Here is a 25,425-nt window from a genome sequence, read left to right on the forward strand (position 1 = left end):
ATAGGGTGGCGCATAATTGGCCCAGGGTCGTCTGGGTTAGGGTTTGGCGGAGGTAGGCCATCATTGTAAATAAGAATTTGTTCTTAACTGACTTACCCAGTTAAATAAAGGTTAAATTAAATAAAAATATCAACATGTAGACATGCTCTAGCATGTAGTATGTTCATCCATATGCATATTTATACACATAATCCTTGCAGCACTTGCAAACACACAGACATGGACACGGAAACGTCACATTTAATGGTGAGATGACTAACCGATTGTCAGCGGCCCGGTCACATTCGTCGCGGGCCCCGCTTGTCTCCTCCTCCAGCCTCTGAATGGCCAGCTCGATCTCTTTGTCCCGCCCCCGACGTACTTCCTCCTTCAGCTCGCGCTCTCGACTCAACAACCATGCTTCCTGTGCGCACACACACACATAAACACACACACGGTGAACCCTAAAGCCAGAATAGAGACAAACCACTGGCACAACAGCAGCAGTGCATGTGAAGGTCATTGTGAAACTGGGATTGTTATGACTAATGTGACCATTAGTTTCTCTGACTGCTGCTGTGAAGCGCCTCTGCCTTCCTTCCTTCCTTCCTTCCTTCCTGCCCGTCTCCATATGGCCTTTGTCCTGTGGGTCTTAGTATTCACATGACATTTAAGAGGGGAGCGAGGAAGTGGGTGGGGGCAGATGGGAAGGTGGTGGTTTCAGATCGCTCAGAGAACTGCCAACTCCCAAACACAATGAAAAAATCCCCCTTTAAAAGGCCCATGGAAAAAAACCCTGTGTGTGAGGGTGGTTGCTAGAGGCCTTCCTGAAAGGACCAGATAAGCAGAAATACATGTTTTAAATACAGAGACCCGCTACGAACAGACCCGAGGACAACTAGACCCGTTGCATATAGACCTGGTCAGATCCAGACCTGGCCCGATCCGACGAGGGAAGCGGCAGAAACGTGACCGTTTAGTCACGGTAATTAGGCTTCTCCAAACTCTGATGCTGCCTGGTTGTCAGCACGGTATTGTCCCTCTAATCACTCTGCCATCAATGCAAATGTGTTGAAAATCTAATCATTTCTATAGGCTATGCAATTGCGTCAGAAAACAGTGTCTCTATTAAAAAGAGGATCCCATCAGCTTTCTATAGGCTAGGCCTACTATATTTATTTCTCAACTTGCCTAATATTAAGCACATTGCTTCTCTTTACAATAGGATGGCATGAAAATTAACCACGGGAATAGCATCCTCCATTCGCTATTTAAGTGCAAAGATTACATGTATTTTTTCCCGCTGCCCCTGTTTCGATACAGGTGCATGATAATGGTCCATTCTAAATAAAAACAAATTTCACACATATATTATTTAGTATATGCAAAGACAAGACTAAATCAAGAATAGTCTGATGGGTGACAATATAAGCCTATCACTTGTGAATGATGAATTTACCATGGCAAATATAAGACATTATCAAGTGCTTGTCAAATTGTGAATGAGTGACTGATGAAGTGTGTACAGCCTGCGAAAAAACAAAAACAGAGCTCATGCTTTTCGCGCAACTTTTTTCAAATCATCATTAGAGTCGCATCATGCAGCCTTAGAAAGTATAAAAAATCTAAACATATAGCCCAACTTTTGTATCACATTTTTGTATCATAATAAACTCTAAATTAAGCATATAGGAGTACCTGTTCCTTTGTTAGCTGCTAAACACAGAATAGCCACATGTGCGCACTCACTCAAATTGTTTGGAAAAAATATTCTTTCTATTTTATTCAGCTATGTTCAATTGTATTGTTCACACTATAAAATATCGCCATGGAATTCTAAGCAAATCTTGTCTGCTATGAACTAGTGTAGCCCACAGCCATATTGCATAGCCAGATCAGGGAATAACATAAGGACAACTCAGAGTATGCTATTCTGTACTTCTGAAACAGACAACATTTTCTTCATATCACATTTCTTTAGACATGTCTAAAATAAATAATGGATTTATTGTGATGGACTTAGACTTTTAAAAACGTAGATGTCTGCATTAGTAATTTGTAGGCTATGCAAGTAAGCCAGGAGATGCTAAATGTGTTTATGTTAATTAATGGTCAATTACCGTTAGACCGGCAGTTATTTGCTTGACAATCACCGGCTGCCAAAATTTCATGACCGCCACAGCCCTACTATGGACATAACCTGGGTTTGACAGCGTGGGCTGTTAGGACACTGGCCAAGTTGGCCAATGCAGTGCTGAGTGTGTAGTGGTCTGCCACACTGCACCATAGCAGTGCTAGGAGAGAGGGAGTGCATTTAGCTAGAGTGCTTAACAAGCAAGTAGGGAGGGAGAGGGGACAAACATACAGACATGGACAAAGTGTTCACGCATGCACACACACCTCCTTCTTCATGTAGTTCTCCTCCCAGGTCTGTTTCTCGATCTCCAGGCGTTCTCTGAGGGCTTTTATCTCCACCTAGACAGACAAGGATCAAAGTTACTACCAGACCAGACCACAAAACACAACCCATGTTAGCCAGTCAGAGTCTGTAGGCTGGTCTCTATGGTCCTTTGAAGCTCCGTTGGAAGAGCATGGCGCTTGCAAAGCCAAGATTGTTGGTTTTGGATAAAAGCATCTGCTAAATGGCATCATTTCAGCAAAAATACAAGAGGACATGTGTTTTGAAATTTGTATCACGGCTGTGACGTGGTCAATGATTTTATACAACGGGTTACAAGCATTAAAAAGCAAGATTCTTTCCCAAACCGTAAATGTTTCAACAAAACGTGATGCTACATTCACTAACACTGGTTGTCAAATGCAATTTTAGGCGTTCACTGGTCGCTAGTGTCAATTGCATGTAAAGCAAAACAAAACCAAGCACTGGTTGATGGTTCCAGAACTTTGCAGGTTACTATGGCAAACAAAAATGGTTGCTATGGAGAAATGTCTTAAAAGTGCAGTTGCAAAAACGATCAAGCGCAATGAAACTGGCTCTCATGAGGACTGCCACAGGAAAGGAAGACCCAGAGTTATCTCTGCTGCAGAGGTTAAGTTAATTTGAGTTACCAGGCTCAGAAATTGCAGCCCAAATAAATGCTTCAGAGTTCAAGTAACAGACATCTCAACATTAACTGTTCAGAGGAGACTGCGTGAATCAGGCCTTCATGGTCGAATTAGTAGGTGAATGGATGATCTCCGCATGTGTGGTTCCCACCGAGAAGCATGGAGGAGGAGGTGTGATGGTGCTTTGCTGGTGACACTGTGATTTATTTAGAATTCAAGGCACACTTAACCAGCATGGCTACCACAGCATTCTGCAGCGATACGCCATCCCATCTGGTTTGCGCTCATTTGTTATTCAACAGGACAATGGCCCAACACTCCTCCAGGCTGTGTAAGGGCTATTTGACCAAGAAGGAGAGTGATGGAGTGCTGCATCAGATGATCTGATCTCCACAATCACCTGACCTCAACCTAATTGAGAGAGTTTGGGATGAGTTGGACCGCAGAGTGAAGGAAAAGCAGCCAACAGTTGCTCAGAATGTGTGGGAACTCCTTCAAGACTGTTGGAAAAGCATTCCAGGTGAAGCTGGTTGAGAGAATTACATTTACGTCATTTAGCAGACGCTCTTATCCAGAGTGACTTACAAATTGGTGCATTCACCTTATGATATCCAGTGGAACAACCACTTTACAATCGTACATCTATATCTTTTATTTTTATTTTTTGGGGGGGTTAGAAGGATTACTTTATCCTATCCCAGGTATTCCTTAAAGAGGTGGGGTTTCAGGTGTCTCCGGAAGGTGGTGATTGACTCCGCTGACCTGGCGCCGTGAGGGAGCTTGTTCCACCATTGGGGTGCCAGAGCAAGAGTTTGCAAAGCTGTCATCAAGGCAAAGGATGGCTACTTTGAAGAATCTAAAATATATTTGGATTTGTTTAACACTTTTTTGCTTACTACATGATTCCATATGTGTTATTTGATAGTTTTGATATCTTCACTATTCTTCTACAATGTAGAAAATAGTAAAAATAAAGAAAAACCCTTGAATGAGTAGGTGTGTCCATACTTTTGACTGGTACTTTATGCATACAGCATATCTATAAAAGTATGCCAAATCATGATTTCGACTGGCTGAGAAAAGCTGCCTGTCTGTCTCGTCCCAACTCCCACATTACTATAGGACGAGGTAGAGATCGAAATTCAATATTACAACAACGTAGCAAATGTCGGAGATAATGTCTAGATGCTTTTTACAGTCGAGATCAAGTTTATCAATTGCATGGCTGGGCAGTGGATCTGTAAAAATAGTAGTAGTAGTAGTGCGTTGCTAGGTAACAACGTCACTTATTATGAATGTACTGGCTCTGTGTATGTTGTCGAGTATATAATGGGCAGGATAGGCTCTAACAATGGGAATTACAAACCACCCGTTGTATAATAATTTATATTATTATTGTGGAAGGGACAGGTACCGTCCATTACCTGGTGCCTCCTCTCCTGCTCCTCCCTGCTCTTCTCCAGCTCTTCTCTCAGAGCTCTCCCTGCCAGGGAGCTGTTATCCTCCAGTTGCTTCCTCAGGTCCTCCAGCTCAGCACGCTGCCTGCAGGGCGGTGATAGAGGACATTAACACACATCAAATAGTAGGCATTACATGACTAGTAATCTCTCGTGGACAGATGCACGTAACATAGGATGGTATCGTAGCGTCTGTCAACAGAATGTGGCATGTGACGACTAACGAGGAACTTTATCTCGGTACGCAGATGTTTGTCACTGATCATTTGGACAAATCACAATTTTGTAGGTGCTCCCATCTTTCGAGTTTGTCCCATATGTCCCGTTTAGGGGGGGGTGGAAACTTCGCTTGTAATGTTTCTCATAAATCTGCCCCAGAACCTAATCGAGCATCTGGCGGAATTACGCAAGATTTAAGATCTGGATTTTTGAGATTACATTACTACACACACACACACACACATCATCACATGATAGCCCAAGTACTGTATGATTCTAATGTACTAGATGCTGTACAGTAAAGTCAAATCTAGGCCATGTCATCAGTCTAATTGTACACACCAGTGTCCCCAGCGACTGAAGTGTTAGGTCTAGACATATAGAGATGACAACAATGGGTGTCAGCCTCCATCTTATCTATATGACCTTTGACATCACCTGGCGGCCAGCTGGTTGAGTCTCTCCTTCTCCTCAGACACCTCCTTGTAGAGTCTCCTCCTCTGCTGCTGTAAAGACATCTCCTCCTCCGCTAGCTGCTTCTCAAACCTGACCGGGAACAAACACAAACACAAACACACACACACACACAACACAGTTAAACATCTGTAACCCTGTGGCCTAGGGTGGTCTACTCTAGTGGTCTAGGCTGCTGCCTCCGGTGCACTATACAGCTGCAGCACGGGTTAGAATCCATCCCACTGCTAATACTCCAATATAGCATACTCTACATCCTATCACCACTCTCTCTCTATCCAATAAACATACAAAGACATCTCTAACCCTAACCCTCTGCTTCTCAAAACTGACAGGAATACACATACAGTGCATTCGAAAAGTATTCAGACACCTTGACTTTTTATATTATTTAACTATGCACGTCAGTTAAGAACAAATTCTTGTAGAACAAAAATTAGATGAGGAATTGAAGCGCTGCTGAGGTACACAATAGTAGATTTTGGAAGATAGAAGGTGCTCTTTGGTAAAAGGGGCAAATTGGCCATCAAAAAGAAAGGAGGACCAAGGCACTTCATATAATTCATTAAAATGCCTTTATTTGGGGCCTCCCTGATGAAAAAAAGGGGCCTCCCTGATGAAGGCCATGTAGCCAAAATGCGTCTGAGTTTTTAAACTTAGTTTCCATTGAACATGCCATAGAAATAAAAGGCATTTTAATTAAGAACAAATTCTTATTTACAATGACGGCCTACCAAATGGCAAAAGGCCTAATGTGGGGACGGGAGCTGGGATAAATAAAAAAAAGATATAGGACAACACACATATCATGGTAAGAGAGACACCACAACACTACATAAAAGAGAGACCTAAGACAACATAGCATGGCAGCAACACATGGCAACACAGCATGGTAGCACCATCACATGGCAGCAGCACAAACCATGGTACAAACATTATTGGGCGCAGACAACAGCACAAAGGCAAGAAGGTAGAGACAACAATACATCACACAAAGCAGCCACAACTGTCAGTAAAAGTGTCCATGATTGAGTCTTTCAATGAAGAGATGGAGATAAAACTGTCCAGTTTGAGTGTTTGGTGCAGCTCGTTCCAGTCGCTAGCTGCAGCGAACTGAAAAGAGGAGCGACCCAGGGATGTGTGCTTTGGGGACATTTAACAGAATGTGACTGGCAGAACGGGTGTGGTGGATGAGGGCTGCAGAAGGTATCTCAGATAGGCCTCACTCCCTCCTAAAAGGGTTTTATAAATAAGCATCAACCTGCGGGTCTTTTGCAACAGGTATACAGAGATTACCAGTTAAGGGTGCACTTTTTCCACATTTTGTCACGTTACAGCCTTATTCTAAAATTGATTAAAGAAATGTTTTTCTTCATTAATCTACACACAATAACCCATTATGACAAAGCGAACAGGTTTTTAGACATTTTTGCAAATGTATTAAAAATAAAAAACAGAACTAGCTTATTTACATAAGTATTCAACCCTTTGCTTTGAGACTCGAAATTGAGCTCAGATGCATCCTGTTCCCATTGATCATCCTTGAGATGTTTCTACAACTTGATTGGAGTCCACCTGTGGTAAACTCAATTAATTGGACATGATTTGGAAAAGGCACACACCTGTCTATATAAGGTCCCACAGTTGACAGTACATGTCAGAGCAAAAACCAAGCCATGAGCTCTGAGATAGGATTGTGTTGAGGCACAGATCTGGGGAAGGGTAACAAAACATTTCTACAGCAATGAAGGTCCCCAAGAACACAGTGGCCTCCATCATTCTTAAATGGAAGAAGTTTGGAACCACCAAGACTCTTCCTAGAACTGGCCGCCCGGACAAACTGAGCAATCGGGGAAGAAGGGCATTGGTCAGGGAGGTGACCAAGAACCCGATGGTCACTCTGACAGAGCTCCGGAGTTCCTCTGTGGAGATGGGAGAACATTCCAGAAGGACAACCATCTCTGCAGCACTACTCAAATAGGGACTATGGTAGAATGACCAGACGGAAGCCACTCCTCAGTAAAAAGCACATGACAGCCCGCTTGGAGTTTGCCAAACGACACCTAAAAGGACTCTGACCATGAGAAACAAGATTCTCTGGTCTGATGAAACCAAGACTGAACTCTTGGTTTGAATGCCAATCGTCACGTCTGGAAGAAACCTGGCACCATCCCTACGCTGAAGCATGGTGGTGGCAGCATCATGCTGTGGGGATGTTTTTCAGTGGCAGAGACTGGGAGACTAGTCCGGATTGAGGGATGAGGAACAGAGCAAAGATCCTTCATGAAAACCTGCTCCAGAGCACTCAGGACCTCAGACTGGGGCAAAGGTTCACCTTCCAACAGGACAACAACCCTAAGCACACAGCCAAGACAACGCAGGAGTGGCTTTGAGACAAGTCTCTGAATGTCCTTGAGTGGCCCAGCCAGAGCCCGGATTTGAACCCGATCGTACATCTCTGGAGAGACCTGAAAATAGCTGTGCAGACGCGCTCCCCATTTAACCTGACAGAGCTTGAGAGGATCTGCAGAGAAGAATGGGAGAAACTCCCAAAATACAGGTGTGCCAAGCTTGTAGCGTCATACCCAAGAAGACTCAATGCTGTAATTGCTGCCGAAGGTGCTTCAACAAAGTACTGAGTAAAGGGTCTGAATACTTATGTAAACGTCATATTTAATGTGATATTTAAGCACAGACTGCAATATGTTCCGGGATTCTTCTGATGGCATTGAGGAGTACACCACATCAGTCGCTGGCTGATTTTAGTCGAAGTATGATATATTTGTGCTTGAATGGGGTAATATGTTTTTTTTTTCTGCGTCTGATAAAATGACATACATTTCGACCTGACTATACGCGTCTTGCGAGGGCTGGTTTTATATCATTTGGAACCACTTACAAAACATGTATGTATGTGGGCTTATTCCTGTTTACAACCTGGTGCTACGGATTACTTCTGTCTAATGCACTTAGATCGAGATGGTGGATAGCCTGGCGGTAAAACGGTGAATAAGAAAAAAGCTAATATTATTCTTATGAGCTACTGCCAATCATTTGGCTATAGTAAGCAGCCTGGCAAGGCACACATTAGCCAAAAAACGTATTAGGAGCCATCTTTATGGCTAGCATCACCTAGCTAACATTAGCTGGATAGCTAGCTAGTGAAATCAAATGTGGATGAAGACATGGATAGGTGAAATTTCAACACAGGTGCAACACGGCAGCGCTACAGTAGCAGCAAGTGTAGTCCTATGGGGCACTAACAAGCTATAGTATAGGTAACTGTACGGTGAAGCTAACCCATATGAAGTAGCAAAGTTCATATATAGCTCAGTGAGTAAATCACTCCTTTACCAGTCCTAACGCGACTGCACCATTTTCAGATAATTAGTTTATCAGAAAAACAGTTGAATGGTAGCTAGCATAGTTAAAGATACTCTTATGCTTGAAACAACTTTGGAACCAATTATTCACAGTTGTTAAGTTACGGGTGCTAGCTACCTGGCTAGCTAGCTTTATTGGTCAAGGGAATAGGTTAGCTAGCATTTAGCGTCGCCGGTAAAACTCCAGTAAATTCTGTATTAATCTTTGATCCTTCAATTCTTTTGCAAAAAGATGGCGGGAGAGTGGATTGTCCTTTGACTTGACCTAGCTACCATTAAATGTGCTGTGCTTCGTAGCGATTAGCTAAGCTACCCTGACCGTTTGGTTTGTTTACAAATTGCGGCGTGTGCGCTGTGCAAGAGACGTTGGAGATGTGCATGTCATATTAATCAATATTTTTAAGGAGCCATACATCATAGTTCGGCGGGTGGAACTAAACAAGCATTTCCGCACTTGGACAGGAATTAGGTCAAAATAGTGTCAGCAACTTCCTCTGGAAGGGGGACTTTAACCAATGATACGCTCCAATTGGGTTGTGACGGTCGTGGAATTTTGGATGGCGGTAATTGACCAGCCAAATGACCACAGTCAATGTAAAAACCATTCAAATAGACACATTTTCTCCTCTCCTCCTGACAGCAATAGAAATAATTAAGAAAACGGGTGTCCCCATTCAGGTCAATGATGTCATAATGGGTGGAATGGCGGCAGAAAGGAAACGGTAAAGCGTGACGAAGTGACGAATCTGTCCACAAAGTGAGGAATTTTTGTATGAAGGTCAATGATCGTGTCGAATTTTGTTGCTAATTTGCTACCTTAAGCTTATTTAAATCGAATTTAAATTTTCTAAATGGTTAGGTTTGTGGGGTTTCCTGATTTGAAAATGGGGTCAGTCACCGGCCTACATCCCAAATGGCACCCTATTCCACACTACTTTTGATTAGAGCCCTGTGGGCCCTGGTCAGAAGTAGTGCACTATATAATAGGGTGCCATTTAGGACGCAAGCACTGCCTTCCTGGCGCTTTCATTGTTATCTAGTCCTTCACTCTTATCACTACAGAGCAGGCAGTGTGACCACACCACACAGCAGCTCCACAAAATGACACCAGGGCGTGTGGGAAAGAACAGACTGGTGGAAACAAGGCCATCTGTACAACGCGCTCCCACGCGGGGGGCATGCACACGCGGGCGCTCACACAGAAAGACATCTCTCCACCACACATACTCCAATGAATTCAGCTTCTGAAAGACAACCCCATTGGTTAAGTATCGATATGGGTGGTTTGGTGATACATTACTTATAAACCTACTTCCTGTCCATTACTTGGGGTTTCGTGTCTTGCCTTTACACTGCCAGTGTTATCGTAGTGTGAATGTGTGTGAGCTCACGTGCGTGCATATATGGTGTGCATACAAACCTCTGCTTGGCCAGTTCCCTCTCTCTCTGACACTGCTCGTCCCGGTCTCTCTCCAAGTGTTGTCGTAGCTCTTCACTCTGGCCAACGTAGCGTTGGGCTGCCCTCTCATCTGCCTGCAGCAGCTCAGCCTCATGAAGGACCCGCAGCTTTTTCAGCTCTTGCTTGTGTTTACAGATCAGCTTCTGGATCTCTGGCTCCAGACCTGGCACAAAGCGAAGAGGAAGAACAAGAACAAAAAGTACGAGAGAGGAGAGAAAGAGAAACATCACCAGTTAACACAGAAATAAACACAGCAGAATTGTTACACTGCAAACAAAGTCATTACTGTAATTGTGAAGAGATAAAAAACATTTAGATCTATGCATGTACTTCTCAGAAGTGAAATTAAGTTGACCCTAGACACTGAACTTGGGTCAGTTTCAGGTATTTTTCTCCCTAATAAGATTTAGTGGAGGTTAGCGTAGGGTAAGCAGATCCTAGATCTTGCCTTCGAGGCAGCTTCAAATGAGGCAGCTTCAACTGAGGCCCCCCTCTCACCTTTCACAGTGATCTCTTTTATCTTCTTGGTCTTCTCGTCGATCCACTTCTCCCTGCGGACCTTCTCTGTGGCACTCATCAACTCTTTCAGCTTCTTGATCTCCTGAGGATGAAGAGGGGCAGGTTAGAGGTTAGGGTTAAATGTCAAAGGTCAATCTTCCTTTGGAGAGAAGTTACTACAGTGACTGGGAGGGACACGGTAGCGACACCATCTCTGTCATGACAAAAGGTGCCTCAAAGAAACATCAAGGGTCATTTCTGTAGGCAAAAGATTAGGCTACATCCCATGTGACCAAGAATAGATGAGAGTGTAGTGATGATAGACATACATATATTCATATTAAAATGTTTATATCATTGGTTTTGATATGCAAACAGGAATGGTGTGTGAGGCTACATTCCACATGAGGGAAATGGTATGAAAGAATAGGGTTTAAGTGTTTTAATGGGGTAAGACTGCAGACAGACAGACAGACAGACAAGGGCTGAGAGAACACATACTGTAGGGTTAGTCAGCTGCCTAGGACAGGGGTTTAAAAACTGTTACAACACCAAGTCTACAGACAGACAGAGGCAGACCGTACCAGAATAGACTCACATGCATATATAGAGTCCTGACAGGAGAAAGGACAAATGAACAAAATGAATGAAAGAAAGAAGAGCAAGACGGGAGTGATGAGTGGGTTAGGGAAAAAGGTTACCTCGCACAAGGGACCCAGAATTTGCCACACCTAGAGCCAGAGGAAAATGAGAAACAGACAGGACAGAGGAGGAAAGGAGGAGGAAAGAGAAAAAAAAACAGAGTGATTAAAAAGCAACAATAGCAGAAGCAAGCAAAGCAGGCAAACACATAATGGCAAGGCAACAAAGCAGAAGCAGAGAGAAGTCGCTAGCCGCAGAAGAGACTGTTAAACCACAAACACAGATAAAAACACAACTACTGATCTCCTCTGCTTCCTCTAAGCCATAGTGGTGGATGGCTCGAGTCTGCATCCTAGTGGCCAGGACAGAGGATGGCAGATGTCAGTACTGTAAGAAGTGTGTGTGTGTCACCCCTTACCAGTTCATGCTGCTCCTGCATCTGGCCGATCTTCTTGGTGTATTTGTGATCCACTAGTTTGAGCTCTCCCACCACTCCCTCACAGCGCTCACTCAGAGCCTTCTTATCGTCTATTAGCTGCACAAACAGAGAGAAAATAGACTAATATGAGAGAGAGAAGAGGCGCTAACGACATTTCCGTTCAAAGGAGAGAGTGATGGCGTAGCCTTGGATTTTGGATAAGAGTAATGGGGGTCGTGTGTGTGTGTACCTGGTCTATAAAGGTGAGGTGTCTCTGGATGGTGGCTTCATACTGCTCTTTCTGCAGAGTGAAGTTCCTGTTCAATTCCTTCTCTGTCTCCTTCACATGCCTCACTGTCAACTCCCTCTGCTGGGTCTGGGACAGAGAGAGAGGGGTGGAGAATGGGCGAGAGAGACAGATGGGACAGCTTAGCATGTGAACGCTATAGGCCAGGGATAGGCAACAGGTGGCCCGCGATTCAATTTGGCCACCCAAAGTTGTCTTAGTAAAAACAGATGGAGATGGGGTAAAGAGATGACATCTGCAATTAATAAGTGTTCCCCTGTGAAAAAGAAAACATCCCATACGGCTGTGAGATGGATCTAGTGATGGAATACAGTGAATGTTATTCACGTTCTCACCAGAGCGGTCTGCAGCATGTTGACGGTGCGCCTCTTCTCCTCCAGCTCCAACTTCAGTCTCATCATGGAGCCAGTGACCTCAGCAGCCGTGGCCGAGGCCTGCTCTATTCCCGCAAGCTCCTCTTCAGACAACATCTAGAGACGGACAGAGACAGAGCTCACACACTGCAACACACACAGTCCAACTCACTAACATCTAACTATTTCAGCAACACCTGATTGCAATCACCCTTTCAGCTCAAGATCTAACCTAAAACATGATCTACCTAACCCTATATGGTGGGGTAAATGAAAGGCTCAAGTCACATCTCTAGATTGGAGAGGTGTGTATAATAAAAGTCACATCGGGAGAACTAAATACCCCTCATTATCAGCATTGAGAGGTTGTTGGTCTAGGTCAGAAATGAAGGCAAGTCCAGCACTCGCAAATCCTTATTTTATTAACAACGTCGGGACAATGGCATTGAGCGAGTCTCCCCTCACCTCTTTGTGTGACCCTGAGGTGACAGATCGAGGTCTCTCCTGTTCAGACTTCTCCATCTCATCCAGGAAGCTCATGATGCTCTGTAGTTTGGCCTCAGAGAGGAGAGCGCCCCCGTCTGGCAGCACAGGGGTATGGACCAGCTGGCCATGACGCTCCAGGTTATCAGTGGTCAGGGAGTTGGAATCTCCATCCTGATAGAATATAAATCATACAAACATCTTATCAGTGGTCAGGGAGGGGAAGGGAGAGAAAACTAAAAATGTATGTGACCGACTTGGGTTTGCACCACTGGGGTCTCCTGCACATCCCAAGACTGTGTTAGCTCATTAAAAAAATGAAAGGCTAAAAGTAGAGTAGACATCAAGTAGTTGAAATCTATTGCATTACAAGGCATTACCAAGAGCTGAGGTGAATCAAGGTGTGAAACAGATAAAAGCGATATGGTTAGAAACCAGATACAAGTAGCTTCAGATCTGCTAAGGAGAGTGAACAAGGGCAGAGGGAAGGGTACAACTTTGTGGAATGTAGTGCAGCCTTACCTCGTCTATCCAGGAGTACTTCTCCTTGTGGTAGCTCTTGGGCTCAGACAGCCTCTCTGGTTCTTCCTCGAGGAGCTTCAGAGTGTCCAGCAGGTCGTTCAGGGTGGTCTTAGACTGGGCTCTGCTCGACGGCGCCCCTTGGCGCTGGTCCTCCACACTCACTGACCGCTGCAGAATCTCCTGTTATACAAAGAAGAACAAATACAGCGTCAGGACATAGATGAGATTAAATCAGCCTGAATGCACCGGTTTTGTAGACGATTTCCAGATCAGTAAGTCAGGTTTAAGAATGAGACAATGCATAAACAAATGGGAATATTCCAAAGATCAGATCTCATACTGTTATGGTAAATTTAGAGCTGGAATCAATGGTTTGTTACCTGAGAGCATTGAGAGTCTCTGCGATTGGACAGTGCAGGGGACAGCGGTCTCAAGTTGGTGACGTCATCCAGGTCAGTCACAATGTTCACATTGTTAGAGTCTGCAGACAGAGGAAAAACATGAGGGCAACATCTATATGCAACTATATGTGCTTACAGGACAGGGTATTTTAGCTGGCAATGGAGAAAGGAAGTGCACACTGCACAGTAATTTACATTACATCCATGACTGCACTAGGCTTGACGGGGAAAGTTTCCATTAGAGGTCCAGGGAGAGACTGACCTGTGTTCTGGGCCTTGACGTCAGAGCCAGTGGGGGAGATAGGGTTCCTGTTGCTGGGGGATGTGGGGCTCTTGTTGCTGGGGGAGGAGGTGGTGGTCTTGTTGCTGGGGGAGGAGGTGGTGGTCTTGGGGGGTTTCTTACGGCCCACCTTGCCACTGTGTCTCAGGGTCTCCATCTCCTCTTGGGCCGAGGCCTGTATCTCAGCAGCCCTCTGGGCTCTCTTCTGCTGCAGCTCCTACAATACAGCAGGAGGGGGCGACATTAGGCAGGCAGGGCCAGAGAGACCAGGGGACTAGGGTGAAGTTGCCCCTAGACACTGATCTTGGGCCAGTTTAGCATTTTTCCCAGTAATGATAAAGGTTAAGGGAAGCTGATCTTAAAATCTGTACCTATGGGAAACTTCACCCCAGAGTATAAACTAGTCTTGTTCCAGATCTGTTTGCGCCATTTTGCCAACTCCATGTCACTCATTGTCAAGTCAAAAATTACAAGTAGTTGGTTAGTGAGCAGGAACGGACCGACACCCAGGCTACATGGGAACTGTCTGCAAGGTGTTTCTCTAATCTACTACATTTGTGTCATGAAGACTGAAGCCTTTGGCATTTGTTGGGAAAGGAAAACGTGGAGGGGGGAAGCAGGCACTTGATGGGGCATCGTGGATACAACAAAAACCGAAGGAGCGGCATTTGTTGGGGTTAGGGAACATTTGGGGTTGAAAAGTAAGTGTCTGAAAGACAGAAAGGTGTAGTTGAGGGAGTGGGATCTAACAAAGAAAAGCCTAGAGTCCACTGTGTTATGACTCAGGTACAATAAGGGACGTTTACTGTAGGAAGTTCAGCTATAGTTCAACTATACATTCAGCAATAATTCAGTCATCCTGTATACCTTCGCTGAGGCTGTGTAAATATTCCCTCTATAATACCTGAATGGCTGCGACGCGGGCAAGACGAGCCTTCTCCTCACGAATCCTTTTCCGGTCCTCCTCCTTCTTCTTCTGCACCTCTGGAGACTTCTCCTCCTCTGCTCTCTGTTCTCGTTCCTTCACACGGTAAACACAAAAAGGTTGTGGGTTCAATTCCCACAGGGATTATATGCAGTGCTTTCAGAAAGTATTCACACCCCTTTCATTTTCCCAAATGTTGTGTTACAGCCTTAAATAAAAATCTATTAAAATTGAGATTGCGTCACTGAACTACACACAATACCACATAATGTCAAAGTGGAGATTTTGGTCGTAGAACATTTTAGAAAAAACATTAACGCTGAAATGTCTTGAGTCAATAAGTATTCAACTCCTTTATTATGGCAAGCCTAAATAAGTTCAGGACTAAAAATGTGCTTAACAAATCACATAATAAGTTGCATGGACTCATTCCGTGTTCAATAATAGAGGTTAACATGATTTTTTAATAACTACCATGTCTGTACCCCACAACTACAATTATCTGAAAAGTCCCTCAGTCGAGGATTTCATGCACCGTTTGGTAGAAGTGTTAAAAAAAAGAAAAGCTGACTCTAAAATATCCCTTTGAGCATGGTGAAGTTATTAATTAGGCTTTGGATGGTGTATCAATTCATCCAGTCACTACAACAATACTCAGTTGCCGGAGAGGAAGGAAACTGCTCAGGGGTGTTCACCATGAGGCCAATGGTGACTTTAAACAGTTAGAGTTTAATGGCTGTGATAGGAGAAAAATGACACAACAACATTGTAGTTACTCTCGCAATACTAACCTAAATGAGAGTGAAAAGAAAGAAGCCTGTACAGAACAAAAACATTCAAAAAACATGCATCCTGTTTGCAACAAGGCACTTAAATAATCCTGCAAAAATAATTGGCTTACAAATGTACTTTTTGTCCTGGATACAAAGCGTTATGTTTGGGGGAACATTTGTCATTATCGGGTATTGTGTGTAGATGGGTGAGAAAAAACATATATTTTAATCCACTTCAGGCTATAACAACAAAATGTGGATTAAGTCAAGGGGTATGAACTCTTTCTGAAGGTATTGCACACTGTATCCACTATACCAGAAGTCACTTTGGATAAAAGTGTCTGCCAAGTAGCATATACAGTACCAGTCAAAAGTTTGGACACACCTACACATTCAAGGGTTTTTCTTAATTTTTTTCTACATTGTAGAATAATAGTGAAGACATTAAAACTATGAAATAACACATATGGAATCATGTAGTAACCAAAAAAGTGTGCCTTGATGACAGCTTTGCACACTCTTGGCATTCTCTCAACCAGCTTCATGAGGTAGTCACCTGAAATGCATTTCAATTAACAGGTGTACCTTGTTAAAAGTTAATTTGCGGAATTTATTTCCTTCTTAATGCGTTTGAGCCAATCAGTTGTGTTGTGACAAGGTAGGGGTGGTATACAGAAGATAGCCCTATTCGGTAAAAGACCAAGTCCATATTATGGCAAGAACAGCTCAAATAAGCTAAGAAAAACAACAGTCCATCATTACTTTATGACATGAAGGTCAGTCAATCTGGGAAAACTTAAACGTTGAGCGTTTCTTCAAGTGCACTCACAAAAACCATCAAGCGCTATCATTAAATTGACTCATGAGGACCACCAGAGGAATGGAAGACCCATAGATACCTCTGCTGCAGAGGACAAGTTCATTAGAGTTAACTGCACCTCAGATTGCAGCCCGAACAAATGCTTCACAGAGAACAAGTAACAGACACATCTCAACAGCTGTTCGGAGGAGACTGCGTGAATCAGGCCTTCATGGTCGAATTGCTGGCAAGAAAATACTGCTTAAGGACACCAATAATAAGAAGAGACTTGCTTGGGCCAAGAAACACGAGCAATGGACATTAGACAGGTGAAAATTTGTCTTTTGGTCTGATGAGTCCAAATTTTAGATTTTTGGTTCCAACCGCCGTGTCTTTGTGAGACGCAGAGTAGGTGAACGGATGATCTCTGCAAGTGTACTTCCCACCGTGAAGCATGGAGGAGGAGGTGTGATGGTGCTTTGCTGGCACACTTAACCAGCATGGCTACCACAGCATTTTGCAGCGATACGCCATCCCATCTGGTTTGCGCTTAGTGGGATTATCATTTATTTTTCAACAGGACAATGACCCAACACACCTCCAGACTGTGTAAGGGCTATTTGACCAAGAAGGAGAGTGATGGAGTGCTGCATCAGATAACCTGGCCTTCACAGTCATCCGACTTCAACCCAATTGAGATGGTTTGGGATGAGTTGGACCGCAGAGTGAAGGAAAAGCAGCCAACAAGAGCTCAGCATATGTGGGAACTCCTTCCAGACTGTTGGAAAAGCATTTCAGGTGAAGCTGGTTGAGAGAATGCCAAGAGTGTGCAAAGCTGTCATCAAGGCAAAGGGTGGCTACTTTGAAGAATCTCAAATATAAAATATATTAACACTTTTTTTAGTTACTACATGATTCCAAGTGTTATTTCATAGTTATTTCATACAATGTAGAATATAGTAAAAAATTAAGAAAATCCCTTGAATGAGTAGGTGTGTCAACTTTTGACTGGTACTGTATATTATCTTATTAGGACATTAATTCTATGGACGCAGTGCTAGTGACGATGGATTCAGTGGATTAAACCACAATGGCCTAGCAGTATTGTGTGGTGGTGGTCTACTCAGCTAAACAGACATCAGGCAGACCAGACGTTTACCTTCTTCTTGGTGGTGAGGATGCGTCTGAGGGTAGCCTGGCTGGCGTGCTGTGACTGTCTCCTGGTGTGGCGTCTATACCACCGCTGGATAGTCACCGCTGCCTGGTTCACCTGCTGGATGAACCTACAGACACAACAACAAAGAGGTCAAAGGTTAGGACTAAGATGAGCAATATGCTCCAAAAAAATGTTCACCACAAATCAATACAAGGAGCTAGAAGGACGGAGAGTGACTTAAAGCATTGTGACCGCATCCTGCTTTTCCCCCCAAAACAATTGCACTTGCACAAACCCCATCATGGATTTAAAAGCAAAGAGCTGGTGTAAGCTTTGGCTGGAGGGAGTTTCCACCACTGTAAAATCCATGACAGAGAATGTGCAAGGCCACTACTAAAGACATTTGCCAGAGAAAACATTACAACACAAGAGCATTGATTCCCAAGGTGCCTTGCTGAGTGAACTCTGACCTCTCGGCCTCCTCCTCGGTGACCTCTCTCCTGCGGGGCAGGCTGGGGGAGCCTCTGGGGCTGCGCTGGGCAGCATTGTTGTTAGATGTAGAGGAGGACGAGGAGAAGTTCTTCTGGGACTTGGTGGTCAGAGAGCTGCTCTCCAGGGGTCCCTCGTCATTCACTGTGGCTTTCAGGATGTTACTGAGCACACAGAAAGAGAGAGAGACATGAACATTAACTTAGTATCAATCAAATGTATTTATAAAGCCTTTTTACATCAGCAGTTGTCACCAAGTACTTTCACATACTTCTTATCAACACAGTACAAACCTTTGAAGTACTAATACATACAGTATATGTTTACTGTATGCTGCAAAAGACTAAATGAAAGACAATGAAATTATTTACGTTATTTTTGACTCACTTGAAGGAGGGTTTCTGGTTGGAGCTCTTGGGGGTGAGGGGTTTGTCAGAGTAGTTGTTATGCAAGATGGTTGTGACAGAGTTCCCCACAGCTCCCTTGTTGCTCCTAAAATATCCGGGGCAGAATGTCACTGCACACCCTTAGAGTGTCAACCCTGATTGACAAACTATCATAGCAAAGTAGGGAAGACCGGAGAACAAACAGTTTTAGGATTTTGCTTAGTATGAAAATAATATTTGAGGTAGTTTCATAATATTTTTATACATAAATATCTTTGCTTCCACTTCACACTGTAAAGAAGTTTAGGACATACTAGTTGTTTACAATTCAACCGACAGTGGTGGAAGTAAAATGTCCCTCGTGTTTCACACTGTCACTCTCCACCATGGCCAAGACCAAAGAGCTCTCCAAGGATGTCAGGGACAAGATTGTAGACACAAGGCTGGAATGGGCTACAAGACCATCGCCAAGTCTCTCACTGTTCAAATAAACCTACCATTAAAATTATAGACTGATAATTTCTTTGTCAGTGGGCAAACATACAAAATCAGCAGGGGATCAAATACACTGCTCAAAAAAATAAAGGGAACACTAAAATGACACATCCTAGATCTGAATGAATGAAATAATCTTATTAAAACCTTTTTTCTTTACATAGTTGAATGTGCTGACAACAAAATCATACAAAAATAAATCAATGGAAATCCAATTTATCAACCCATGGAGGTCTGGATTTGGAGTCACACTCAAAATTAAAGTGGAAAACCACACTACAGGCTGATCCAACTTTGATGTAATGTTCTTAAAACAAGTCAAAATGAGGCTCAGTAGTGTGTGTGGCCTCCACGTGCCTGTATGACCTCCCTACAATGCCTGGGCATGCTCCTGATGAGGTGGCGGATGGTCTCCTGAGGGATCTCCTTCCGGATTCAGGTCTGGGGAACGGGCGGGCCATTCCATAGCATTAATGCCTTCCTCTTGCAGGAACTGCTGACACACTCCAGCCACATGAGGTCTAGCATTATCTTGCATTAGGAGGGACCCAGGGCCAACCGCACCAGCATATGGTCTCACAAGGGGTTTGAGGATCTCATCTCGGTACCTAATGGCAGTCAGGCTACCTCTGGCGAGCACATGGAGGGCTGTGCGGCCCCCCAAAGAAATGCCACCCCACACCATGACTGACCCACCGCCAAACCGGTCATGCTGGAGGATGTTGCAGGCAGCAGAACGTTCTCCACGGCGTCTCCAGGCTCTGTCATGTCTGTCACATGTGCTCAGTGTGAACCTGCTTTCATCTGTGAAGAGCACAGGGCACCAGTGGCGAATTTGCCAATCTTGGTGTTCTCTGGCAAATGCCAAACGTCCTGCACCGTGTTGGGCTGTAAGCACAACCCCCACCTGTGGACGTCGGGCCCTCACACCACCCTCATGGAGTCTGTTTCTGACCGTTTGAGCAGACACATGCACATTTGTGGCCTGCTGGAGGTCATTTTGCAGGGCTCTGGCAGTGCTCCTCCTTGCACAAAGGTGGAGGTAGCGGTCCTGTTGTTGGGTTGTTGCCCTCCTACGGCCTCCTCCACGTCTCCTGATGTACTGGCCTGTCTCTTGGTAGCGCCTCCATGCTCTGGACACTACGCTGACAGACACAGCAAACCTTCTTGCCACAGCTCGCATTGATGTGCCATCCTGGATGAGCTGCACTACCTGAGCCACTTGTGTGGGTTGTAGACTCCGTCTCATGCTACCACTAGAGTGAAAGCACCGCCAGCATTCAAAAGTGACCAAAACATCAGCCAGGAAGCATAGGAACTGAGAAGTGGTCTGTGGTCACCACCTGCAGAACCACTCCTTTATTGGGGGTGTCTTGCTAATTGCCTATAATTTCCACCTGTTGTCTATTCCATTTGCACAACAGCATGTGAAATGTATTGTCAATCAGTGTTGCTTCCTCAGTGGACAGTTTGATTTCACAGAAGTGTGATTGACTTTGAGTTACATTGTGTTGTTTAAGTGTTCCCTTTATTTTTTTGAGCAGTGTATTTTTCCCCCCTCCCTGTAATTATGTGAATGTCTAAATACCACATAAAATACCATAGATTTTTAAGTAAGGGGTTAACTGTAACAAATGTTATAATTAACCCCCATTACAAATCCGAGTCTTGAGATAAAAAAATAAAAAATACAACAATAATGATTGACATCACCTATAGCAATCAAAACACCTTTTATTTTTTTTTGTTATTTTTTTTACACCAAATACAAAACATACAGACGCACACAAACGACTACATCTCCTCTGCCCAGACCCGCATGCTCACACCCCCATCTCTAGTGCCTGCACTGTTTGCAACATGGCCTGAAACTACATACTTTAAATATTTCAGTAATAAATCATTAGATTTATCCATTGTGTTAATAATGGCAGAATGATTGATTAACCAATCAATACATTGTTCTAGATGAGAAGACAATCAGCCAACCCACCGGGTATCTCACTACCCCCACATGCCATGTCTTGAAATATGCAAACAGACCTGTTCTTAATGATAAAAATGTTATATGACTAGACAAATGTTTACACAGTTCAATAATCAAGAAAGAGGCATCAAGAATATTTAAAATTGGGCCTGAATAATTTATTTGTCAATACAATTTTATTTATGAATTTGAGCGACATCTCACTAACCAACCATTAGCACACTGAATAACAGCTTTGTAAGTTATTTCTAATTTGAGTTTAGTTTTTACTTTGTGGGGGGGGGGTCACTCCATACCCTCAGTGAGTCAGGAGAGGAGCGAGATGACACATGAGCTTCTCAGTCAGAGCTATCAATATTAACAAAGTACACATTATCATTATAATTCACCTCCAAGTACACATACGTCTCTTACTGTTGAGATGGTGTGATAAATCCTTCAACCCTCAGACATGTGATACACGTCTTCAGAAACATACCTGTCATATCCATACAGGATTTGATATATTATTTAAAAAAAAATATATATATATATTTTTTTTTTAAACATCACTAAGTGAAAATATATCGCATTGCTAAAAAATTGACTTTAGCCTTTTCATTTATTGAAATATCAGTCAATGTTGCGCAAGAGAGAACTGAAACACTAAGCTATTTTGGCAATTGAATGAAATTTACATTAGGGAAATCTTAGAATACATAGGCAGCTTTAACATCTTCAAATTGCTCATCAGAATTCAGTAAGAACGAAGCACGCTGTGGCATCGGAGTTGCATGTTCTGTTACGCTGAATTACCATAAACTTAATGTGATTTCTGGCATTCTGAGCACCATGCGTGGACACCCTATTCAGGTTACGCAACCAATGCATATGGATCTGGGAAATTACATTTAATTAATTAAAACACTGCTGGTCAAATGCCCGGCGTCATATTTTCCTCACAGAAACCTTGGTGTATGCGCGTGTGTGTGTGTGCGCTTGCGTGCAAGGCGACCCACCTGTTGTTAGCGGTGAAGTTGGCAGCCAGGGATACCCCGGTCTCTCTCCTCTTCTGGCCACTGGTGATGGGGGAATCCACACTGCCCGTGGAGCGAGAGCTGGTGGGTATAGGGAATGCTCTTGGCTGGTCATCCTGAAACGGGAAAGGAAATGCACAAGTCAGGTTTCTGTGATCCACAACCATTGGATCAAAGTGTAGCAGCATACCTAGATATAACGCAATACTGAGTTGGAGGATATATTCACTGTCCATTATAACCTCTGCAGCAGGCTATGTGATAGAGGTTACTGTATAGTACTTTGTGACCCTGAGAACTGTTGTTGTAAAAAGGGATTTATAATTGATTGATCTGAGTAGATAGAGGACAGTGAGACAGTAGAGGACAGTAAAGGATAGTGAGACAGTAGAGGACAGTAAAGGACAGTGAGACAAAATCTGATTTGATTGTGAGACAGTAGATTACAGTGGGACAGATGACAGTAGGATATTAGAGGACAGTGGGACCATAGGAGAGAGTGGGACAGTAGACAGTAGGACCATAGGGGAGAGTGGGACAGTAGAGGACAGTGAGACCATAGGAGAGAGTGGGACAGTAGAGGACAGTGAGACCATAGGAGAGAGTGGGACAGTAGAGGACAGTGGGACAGATGACAGTAGGATATTAGAGGACAGTAGGATATTAGAGGACAGTGGAACCATAGGGGAGAGTGGGACAGTAGAGGACAGTGGGACCATAGGGGAGAGTGGGACAGTAGAGGACAGTGAGACCATAGGGGAGAGTGGGACAGTAGAGGACAGTGGGACCATAGGGGAGAGTGGGACAGTAGAGGACAGTGAGACAGATGACATTAGGATATTAGAGGACAGTGGGACCATAGGGGAGAGTGGGACAGTAGAGGACAGTGGGACCATAGGGGAGAGTGGGACAGTAGAGGACAGTGAGACAGATGACATTAGGATATTAGAGGACAGTGGGACCATAGGGGAGAGTGGGACAGTAGAGGACAGTGGGACCATAGGGGAGAGTGGGACAGTAGAGGACAGTGAGACAGATGACATTAGGATATTAGAGGACAGTGGGACCATAGGGGAGAGTGGGACAGTAGAGGACAGTGAGACCATAGGGGAGAGTGGGACAGTAGAGGACAGTGAGACCATAGGGGAGTGGGACAGTAGAGGACAGTGGGACCATAGGGGAGAGTGGGACAGTAGAGGACAGTGAGACCATAGGGGAGAGTGGGACAGTAGAGGACAGTGGGACCATAGGGGAGAGTGGGACAGTAGAGGACAGTGAGACCATAGGGGAGAGTGGGACAGTAGAGGACAGTGAGACAGATGACATTAGGATATTAGAGGACAGTGGGACCATAGGGGAGAGTGGGACAGTAGAGGACAGTGGGACCATAGGGGAGAGTGGGACAGTAGAGGACAGTGAGACAGATGACATTAGGATATTAGAGGACAGTGGGACCATAGGGGAGAGTGGGACAGTAGAGGACAGTGAGACCATAGGGGAGAGTGGGACAGTAGAGGACAGTGAGACCATAGGGGAGTGGGACAGTAGAGGACAGTGGGACCATAGGGGAGAGTGGGACAGTAGAGGACAGTGAGACCATAGGGGAGAGTGGGACAGTAGGACCATAGGGGAGAGTGGGACAGTAGAGGACAGTGAGACCATAGGGGAGTGGGACAGTAGAGGACAGTGGGACGATAGGGGAGAGTGGGACAGTAGAGGACAGTGAGACCATAGGGGAGAGTGGGACAGTAGGACCATAGGGGAGAGTGGGACAGTAGAGGACAGTGGGACCATAGGGGAGAGTGGGACAGTAGAGGACAGTGAGACAGATGACAGTAGGATATTAGAGGACAGTGGGACCATAGGAGAGAGTGGGACAGTAGAGGACAGTGGGACCATAGGGGAGAGTGGGACAGTAGAGGACAGTGAGACCATAGGGGAGAGTGGGACAGTAGGACCATAGGGGAGAGTGGGACAGTAGAGGACAGTGGGACCATAGGGGAGAGTGGGACAGTAGAGGACAGTGAGACCATAGGGGAGAGTGGGACAGTAGAGGACAGTGGGACCATAGGGGAGAGTGGGACAGTAGAGGACAGTGAGACAGATGACATTAGGATATTAGAGGACAGTGGGACCATAGGGGAGAGTGGGACAGTAGAGGACAGTGGGACCATAGGGGAGAGTGGGACAGTAGAGGACAGTGAGACAGATGACATTAGGATATTAGAGGACAGTGGGACCATAGGGGAGAGTGGGACAGTAGAGGACAGTGGGACCATAGGGGAGAGTGGGACAGTAGAGGACAGTGAGACAGATGACATTAGGATATTAGAGGACAGTGGGACCATAGGGGAGAGTGGGACAGTAGAGGACAGTGAGACCATAGGGGAGAGTGGGACAGTAGAGGACAGTGAGACCATAGGGGAGTGGGACAGTAGAGGACAGTGGGACCATAGGGGAGAGTGGGACAGTAGAGGACAGTGAGACCATAGGGGAGAGTGGGACAGTAGGACCATAGGGGAGAGTGGGACAGTAGAGGACAGTGAGACCATAGGGGAGTGGGACAGTAGAGGACAGTGGGACCATAGGGGAGAGTGGGACAGTAGAGGACAGTGAGACCATAGGGGAGAGTGGGACAGTAGGACCATAGGGGAGAGTGGGACAGTAGAGGACAGTGGGACCATAGGGGAGAGTGGGACAGTAGAGGACAGTGAGACAGATGACAGTAGGATATTAGAGGACAGTGGGACCATAGGAGAGAGTGGGACAGTAGAGGACAGTGGGACCATAGGGGAGAGTGGGCCAGTAGAGGACAGTGAGACCATAGGGGAGAGTGGGACAGTAGGACCATAGGGGAGAGTGGGACAGTAGAGGACAGTGGGACCATAGGGGAGAGTGGGACAGTAGAGGACAGTGAGACCATAGGGGAGAGTGGGACAGTAGAGGACAGTGAGACAGATGACAGTAGGATATTAGAGGACAGTGGGACCATAGGAGAGAGTGGGACAGTAGAGGACAGTGGGACCATAGGAGAGAGTGGGACAGTAGAGGACAGTGGGACCATAGGGGAGAGTGGGACAGTAGAGGACAGTGAGACAGATGACATTAGGATATTAGAGGACAGTGGGACCATAGGGGAGAGTGGGACAGTAGAGGACAGTGGGACCATAGGGGAGAGTGGGACAGTAGAGGACAGTGAGACAGATGACATTAGGATATTAGAGGACAGTGGGACCATAGGGGAGAGTGGGACAGTAGAGGACAGTGGGACCATAGGGGAGAGTGGGACAGTAGAGGACAGTGAGACCATAGGGGAGAGTGGGACAGTAGAGGACAGTGGGACCATAGGGGAGAGTGGGACAGTAGAGGACACTGAGAGGGGATAGATTAAGTACCAGGATGTTCCAGGTGGTACGGTCCGGGGAGGCCTTACTGAGGCTGGCCAGTTTCCTGCGTCC

The 25,425-nt window shown here is 45.0% G+C and overlaps 1 protein-coding gene across 2 annotated transcripts in view; it reads right to left on the reverse strand.

The window, feature by feature from the left end:
- Positions 1–25,425, reverse strand: part of cep131 (centrosomal protein 131) — a 44,456-nt gene that overhangs the window by 5,448 nt on the left and 13,583 nt on the right. Inside the window, exons 4-23 of one of the 2 annotated variants that reach the window (XM_029699020.1) lie at positions 25,363–25,425; positions 21,950–22,083; positions 18,471–18,575; positions 18,065–18,247; positions 17,598–17,721; positions 14,846–14,962; positions 13,924–14,158; positions 13,641–13,741; positions 13,261–13,440; positions 12,721–12,912; positions 12,238–12,372; positions 11,846–11,971; positions 11,596–11,712; positions 11,237–11,266; positions 10,536–10,638; positions 9,999–10,200; positions 5,160–5,267; positions 4,470–4,587; positions 2,380–2,454; positions 261–403 (exon numbers count right to left, since the gene is read on the reverse strand). The exon at positions 25,363–25,425 is cut by the window's right edge and continues 49 nt beyond it. In XM_029699020.1, the coding sequence (XP_029554880.1) occupies positions 261–403; positions 2,380–2,454; positions 4,470–4,587; positions 5,160–5,267; positions 9,999–10,200; positions 10,536–10,638; positions 11,237–11,266; positions 11,596–11,712; positions 11,846–11,971; positions 12,238–12,372; positions 12,721–12,912; positions 13,261–13,440; positions 13,641–13,741; positions 13,924–14,158; positions 14,846–14,962; positions 17,598–17,721; positions 18,065–18,247; positions 18,471–18,575; positions 21,950–22,083; positions 25,363–25,425 (2,591 nt within the window). The remainder of the gene's footprint in view (positions 1–260; positions 404–2,379; positions 2,455–4,469; positions 4,588–5,159; positions 5,268–9,998; positions 10,201–10,535; positions 10,639–11,236; positions 11,267–11,595; positions 11,713–11,845; positions 11,972–12,237; positions 12,373–12,720; positions 12,913–13,260; positions 13,441–13,640; positions 13,742–13,923; positions 14,159–14,845; positions 14,963–17,597; positions 17,722–18,064; positions 18,248–18,470; positions 18,576–21,949; positions 22,084–25,362) is intronic. The other variant, XM_029699021.1, reaches the window with a different exon arrangement.

Source organism: Salmo trutta, chromosome 18 (assembly GCF_901001165.1).
Source record: "Salmo trutta chromosome 18, fSalTru1.1, whole genome shotgun sequence".
NCBI lineage: Eukaryota > Metazoa > Chordata > Actinopteri > Salmoniformes > Salmonidae > Salmo > Salmo trutta.